The 6,789-nt window shown below is 38.4% G+C and overlaps 1 protein-coding gene across 2 annotated transcripts; it reads left to right on the forward strand.

The window, feature by feature from the left end:
• The first annotated feature begins 417 nt into the window (after positions 1 to 417).
• On the forward strand, positions 418 to 6,549 carry LOC140135208 (nicotinamide N-methyltransferase-like). 2 transcript variants are annotated; one of them, XM_072156376.1, is made up of 4 exons: positions 418 to 564; positions 821 to 895; positions 2,610 to 2,817; positions 5,572 to 6,549. In XM_072156376.1, exons 1-4 carry the CDS (start codon positions 480 to 482, stop codon positions 5,993 to 5,995), a joined length of 792 nt encoding a protein of 263 aa, XP_072012477.1. In that variant the 5' UTR covers positions 418 to 479; the 3' UTR covers positions 5,996 to 6,549. The 2 variants fall into 2 exon arrangements, with proteins under 2 accessions (XP_072012477.1, XP_072012478.1); XM_072156377.1 differs by lacking the exon at positions 418 to 564 and having other exon boundaries at positions 705 to 895.
• The last annotated feature ends 240 nt before the right edge of the window (positions 6,550 to 6,789 follow it).

The following is a 6,789-nucleotide window of genomic DNA, read 5'->3' on the forward strand; positions in this document are numbered from 1 at the left end:
ACTCTTTGCAAATGTTGACCAGCGCTGCAAGGCTGTAGTGCTAACCACTGAGCAACCGTGCTGCCCATCAATCTCCCTATTATCTATCTCCTATAAAATTCTCCCATATTACAGTTTGTTTTACCATACTAAATGGAGCCTCTTGCTGACTGTGACTGGTCATAAAATTGTTTTATTTTGGGGCCCCACTTTTAGTTTTGCCCAGGGCCCCACTTTGTCTAGAACTGGCCCTGCCTCTTGGAGACGGATAGTCTCCCTGTTTTCTCCGGACCATGGCCGCGGGTTCCTCTTCAGGTGGAGACGATCGACCAGGTCTGTGTAGAGCTTGTTCGCTGCTTCTCCCAGCGTCTGCTGTAGCCGGCATCCACTGTTGATCAGCTGTGGTGGAGCTGCAATTCTCCATCCGTCCAGTAGATGGCGATGCAGTACTACAGGGTGGTGTCCCTGTGTGCCTGTTTGCAGGAGAGAGGAAACTCCCGATGTCCAGGGAGCAAGGTGTGCCTGCTGTACTCGAGGCACGGGACCCACCACCAGCGCGGCTCCCCCGTCTTGCTGGCATCTCAGGTAACTTTGCTGGCGTTGTCTGGGCGTTAGGCTGAGCAGGGCTCCACACAGAGCTCACTCACAGCGTCATACCTTGGCCACACCCCCCTCCCAAATTGCATATTCATTTATAGAAATAATATAAAAACCTTGAGCGGCAGTGTAGAAGGAATCAATCAATCTGACATACAAGATTAGATGATGGACTCCCCTCTACGTAAGCGCTATCATGTCCATAGCTTTGATTCCAGACAACATCTTGAGACTTACTTTTCAGATAATCCTGAAATGGTCTTTGAGGAGGATTTCTTGATGTTTCCAATTGAAAACCTAATAGAAACTTTCAAGTCAGGTATGTTCAGATATTGAATTGTTTAATTTTTTTTATACTTTTATAATTTACATTCTTATATCAATAGTATTTCACTATAATACTGACATAGTGCTTAACCCAATTATCAAGACTAGCCTGCTGCCTAAGGCTGCATTCACACACATGTATGGGGGACGTATATACGGCCGATATACGCCCCCCATAAACTTCTATGGGCTCACGGCATGGTACTGGAGCGGTACGGTGCCGCACACGTGCGGCACCGTACCGCTCCGTAGCCCGGGAAAAGATAGGACATGTCCTATCTTTTCCCGTATTACGGTGCCTTGGCCCATATATTCCTATGGAGCCGTGTGTTTCCATTGCATTTACTAAAACGCATAAAACCACAGCATGAAAAAACAGTACAAGCCTTTGGAATGTGTCAGAAACACAGAAAAAAATGTTTGTATGAATGCAGCCTCTTGCCCACATGTGTTTGTTAACATATGGGTTAACATCACATTAAGACTTGCATTTTGTAAACACAATGTTGACAACAAGTTCTTTTCAATGTGTTGTTAGTGAACACAAAAGTACAATTTTTTCCAATGATCAGTGGAAAAAAACTAAAGTGGAAAAAAGCCCACTGAAAAGAATAGTTCAGTAAGGCATCAGTGAAAAATCAATGAAACCAATCTGTGTATGTCCATAAGCCAAAATGGCTTCAGTGAAAAATCACTGATGTGAAAAAAAGGAGTTTGATTTTTGGAGTGGGAAACATCAGAGGGGGGACAACCATAATACTCCACTAAGGGGAGCAGATCATAGTCATTCAATATAAAAAAAGAACATAGGGGTAAGTAAAATTCTGTTTCTGCCGTGTAAAGTTTGCAATTTAAATATGTTATCACTGCAAATGCAAAATTTAATTAAAAAAAAAAAATCCCAGCATCAAAGATTCTACAATTTGGCATTTGGGATATTTAAAATTTTTTATTGGGGAATATTAATGTTTATTTTTATTTATTTTTTTTATATGTGATATGTGTATGTGTGTATAACTTTAGATTTCCCCCATGATGTGATAAAAAACCACTGGGGAACGTTTTCACATTTAAAAAAAAATATATAATTTTTTTTTTACTTCTTGTTTTCACCATTCACTGGGACATCGGTAGGTTGATTAAGGGATCCGAGCTGGACTTGGTCTGATCAGACCTAGAAGCGTTGATTAGCCTCTACAGACCCGGTGGTCATGAGACCTCCAGGTCTGAATTGCAGATGGGGCAGAAGAAAACTGCAGTACTGTCCAAAGATGTCAGTGCAGACTCTGGCCCTGCGCCCGCTGACGTTTTTCTTCAGTAAGCGGTTTGGGACAAATTAATGGAATTCAGATGTTTATGCTGATGTATGTGATGACTATAGTATATTAACCCCTTACTGACATGTGACATAGTACTACGTCACGCGTTGGCTGCAGGTGAATCGAGAGGGCTCACGGGCTGTTTGCTAGCACCAACAACAGGTACGTCATTTTTATTGTATAAAATTGTTTCTGTCCTTCTCAATTTCCATTGAGAAGGACAGAAACAATTCAATCCACATTGAACATTTAACCATTTATTACTTATGCCTTTTTATCTCTAAATTATGGGAAAGCCATATTATGGTGGTAGAAATATTTGCTTATGTTGCTGTTTACCTATCTTTACATCTTTCATAATTTAACACATTAGTATTAATTTGACAGGTCATATTAAAGGAGATATCTTGATTGACATCAGTATCGGTTCCATGATTCATCATCTGTATTCAGCCTGTGATTTCTTTAACCACATCATCGTCCTGAAGGTGAGAGAAAGATGCATCATGGAGCTGAAGAGATGGGTGGACACTCGTACAGGAGCATTTCAGTGGGGCCATGCTGTGAAACTTCATGCAGACATTGAAGGAAAATGGTAAAAGTATTTATCCAAATATTAGAGAAACTACTCTTTAGATATCATTGTACTTACTAAACCAAAAAGATAAGAAAACGTATAAAACATATGACGTACTATCATGTTATTGTGTCGTTGATGGTGCGTTAAGAAAGGTCACAGTCTGATCCTCTTTCATATGGGACTGCTGTCCGCTGTATTACAGAGAAGACACCCCCACCGCTATAATGCTGAAACTAATTGCTGGTGCTAACCGTTTAACCCCTTCCCGACATTTGACGTAATAGTGCTGCATGGCGGGAGGTGCGTTCACCCAAAATGCAGTACTATTACGTCAAGCTTCTGGCCCGGTTCCTGAACGTAGCCGGCACCAGTAGCTGCAGGTGTCGGCTATATATTATAGCTGACACTCGCGATCGGAGATTTCGTAAGGATCGGACCCCCCCCACGGCGCTTACCGGGGGGACTGCCAGTGCCCGGGGCTGCGCGATCCTCCTCCGTGAGCCGAGTCCTGCCTTCTGGCAGGACCCGGCTGTAACATTTTTCATAAAATCTCTTCACAAAAATGTTCTAAAAAGTGATAAAAAAAAAGTTATGTGCGCCAAAATGGTATCAATTGAAAGGACAACTCAACTCGTAAAAAATAAGCCCTAAACTAGCTCTGTCAACAAAAAAATATTAAAGTTACGTCTCCGAAAAGATAGCAATACAAAAACAAATGAGATTTCCTCTATATTAGTTTTTTTCCAGTAAAATTGTACAAATAAATTAAAAACTATATAAATGAGTTATCACCGTAATCGTAGTGACCTATAGAATAAATATAATATAGTATTTTTAGTGTACGGTGTACGACCCCCAAAAAATACAAAAAGAAAGGAAAACAAAATTGACAATTTTCTTTTCACCCATGCATTCAAGAGTTAATAAAATCTCATCAATAAGCTAATGACCCACTAAAATGAAGTATTTGTAAAGTGCATCTCATTTCGCAAAAAATAAGCCCTTATATGTCCAAATTGCCAAAAAAATAAAGATTGTATAGCCAATAAAAAGTGTCAATCTGCTCTGAATGGCGCAGCTTCCCTTTGATGCCCTGGCGTGCGCCCATACAGCAGGTTCCACCACATATGGGGTATTGTTATATGCGGGAGAGATTGGGTATCAAATTTTGTGGAGCGTTTTGGTATTTTATCCACTGAGAAATTGTACATTTTTTGAAAAACACATTAATTTAGCCAAAAAAAAATTTACTTTCAAAATTGTATCTGATTTTGTTTTAACCCCTGTAAAACAATTAAAGGGTGTAGTTTCTAGAATGGAGAAATTTATGGGGATTACTTTTATTTAGGCTTCTCAAAGTGATTTGAAACCTGTACAGGTCCCTCAATAGCAGGATTTTGTGGTTTTTATGAAAATGTGAAAAATCACACCTAATGTTCAAAGGCCCATAACATCCTACAAAAATAAGAGTATGCAAAAAAAAAACCATGTCCACATAAAGTAGACATTCGGTGAATTTTAGTTATTACGTTTTTTTGCTGTTATGACTATGTGTGGAAAAAGTAGAACATTTTGAAGTTCGAAAATCGAAATTTTCACCAAATATCAATTTTCCTCATAAATAATTGCAAAACATACCACAAATTTTTCAACTAACATGAAATACAATGTGTCACGAGAAAACAATTTTAAAATCACTTGGCTATGTTACAGCGTTTCAAAGTTATAACCACTTATAGTGACACAGGGCAGATTTTAAAAAATGGGCCGTGTCAGGAAGGTGAAAAATGGCTTTGGCATTAAGGGGTTAAGCACCATATGAAAAATATTTGCTTGGATCGTTACCCGCCTTCCCACTGCTTTATCAGGGGGTGTCTGTCAGATATATTGTAGATGTAGTGATCAGAACCTCCAGGGTTCAAGTGTCCTATTTTCCCTAGAATGGGATTAAAAATACATAAACATTATCATTAACATGCCAGGCATCACTACCAGGGGCAGATTAACACTGCCATGGGATCTAGGCTGTATGAATATTATAGCCCCTCAAAGTCTGGAATTCACTTTCTTCATACAATACTAGTATCAAGCTCTTTGGGGAAAGGAGGATGTCTGGTTTCTGCCTGGTTTCAATCGGTTTCAGGACCTCTGTCAGACCTTCAAAGGTTTCTGAAATCGCTCTTGTGTACATGTTTTTGGAGAGCAGAAACAGTTGTACGAGGGTTTCATGGGTGAAGGTCCTACTCCGTCTGAAATTTGGTTTGTGTTATGGGCCCCTTAGAAGTCTTGGGCCCGGGCTACCGTCCATTATATTCCACTATTGATCATTGTGTCCCAAAATGGCTCATCTAGCAAATTATGAACATGATTATTCCATGCGGCGTAAGCCTAATGGAAAGAAGTATATTTTCAAATGTCTTAATATTCTACTTTATCAACATTTCGGCACACAAAAAAAAAATTTACATTTAAAATTCATAAGATTAAAAATAAGTAAAACCTTCATAAATTTGGTATTTCCATGATCATCTAAAAGAATGTGTAATTTGGAAAGTGTATTACATGATGTAAAAGCAGAGCCTGTAAATGTAACAAGAAAAAAGTTACATTTATGCTCTCCATTCTCATATATAATTATGGTTTTGTTAGATAAGCCTTGCGGCAACAGATTTTATGGAATTTCAATCCTTCCACCAACTTCCACTTAACTTTCATATTGCCCTAACAATTGTAAGTCAATAACTTTCATCATTTTTCCAATTTTTTCAGTGCTCAACCACAAGACAAGGAAGGAAAAGTGAGATCAGCGCTGCAACATGTTGTAAAATGTAACCTGGAGAAGGAGAATATGACGGAGCCAATAGATTTACCACCAGCCGATTGTATCATTAGTGCTTGGATCCTGGATGTGATCTGCAAAGACAAAGATGATTATATTAAATATCTGAGGAAGTTCTCAAAGTTGCTAAAACCTGGAGGACGCCTCATATTAATTGGGGTTACAGATTCAACTTATTTTACAATTCACAAAGAGAAGTTTCATATTGTCAAATATAATGAGGATTTTACCAAGAGCGCTTTAGTTAATGAAGGTTTTACAATTGACTATAGTAAGGTTATGAAGAGAACAGTTAAGAGTGACCTTATTGACCATCAGGGTGTCCTATTTATTGCAGCTCACAAAAAGAAATAGAGCAGTTAAGACTAGATGCACACAAATGTGCTCGGAAACAGGGCCCTGTGCTGCTTGGATGTATCGAGCACACTGGCAGTGACAGGAATACCTGCATCATAGTGAAATATGATTACATGGTGATGCTGCTGTTCTGCTGGCAAGCAGGGAATCCTTGCATCACATATCTTTATGATGCAAGGACTCCCATCCCCGGAAATTACTAAAATCCAGCCACCGCATGGTCCTGTTTCCACAGACTGAGCTAATTTATGGGCAGTCAGCCTAAGTCTATATGTTATGAGTTTATAGTTAACGCTTTAAAAACAAATGTATGATCTCATAATATAGTATAGAAAAGTTGCCTCTTGCTTCTCCAGTACACTGGGTGTTGTGTACAATGATTAAAGAAATCATTTAGGATATGACGCGGGATCTTCCCATCTCTATACTCCATGCTTATATCTTGCTTTCACTGTCTCAATAATAGTCATATGATGCATATTCATGTCATAATTTAAACTGCTTTACAATCAATAAAGGTTATGGAAACATAAAATGTGTATTGTTCTATATATCACAGAGCATGTATTTTATTAGTGTTGTTCTCTACAGTCTTTGAATTTTATTACTTAAAAGTGAATTTGCATTATGGAAACATAGTCTAACGTCCTTAATGAATATATTATTGTAAATTCAATTATTAAATATTAAATATTTACAATTAGATATACATTAAAATAATCAAAATTATATTTGGAAAGTGGGTATCAACATGGACCTGCAGTCAATGTGCTCAACACAAAAAATAGAAC

Source organism: Engystomops pustulosus, chromosome 6, assembly GCF_040894005.1.
Source record: "Engystomops pustulosus chromosome 6, aEngPut4.maternal, whole genome shotgun sequence".
Classification (NCBI taxonomy): Eukaryota; Metazoa; Chordata; class Amphibia; order Anura; family Leptodactylidae; genus Engystomops; species Engystomops pustulosus.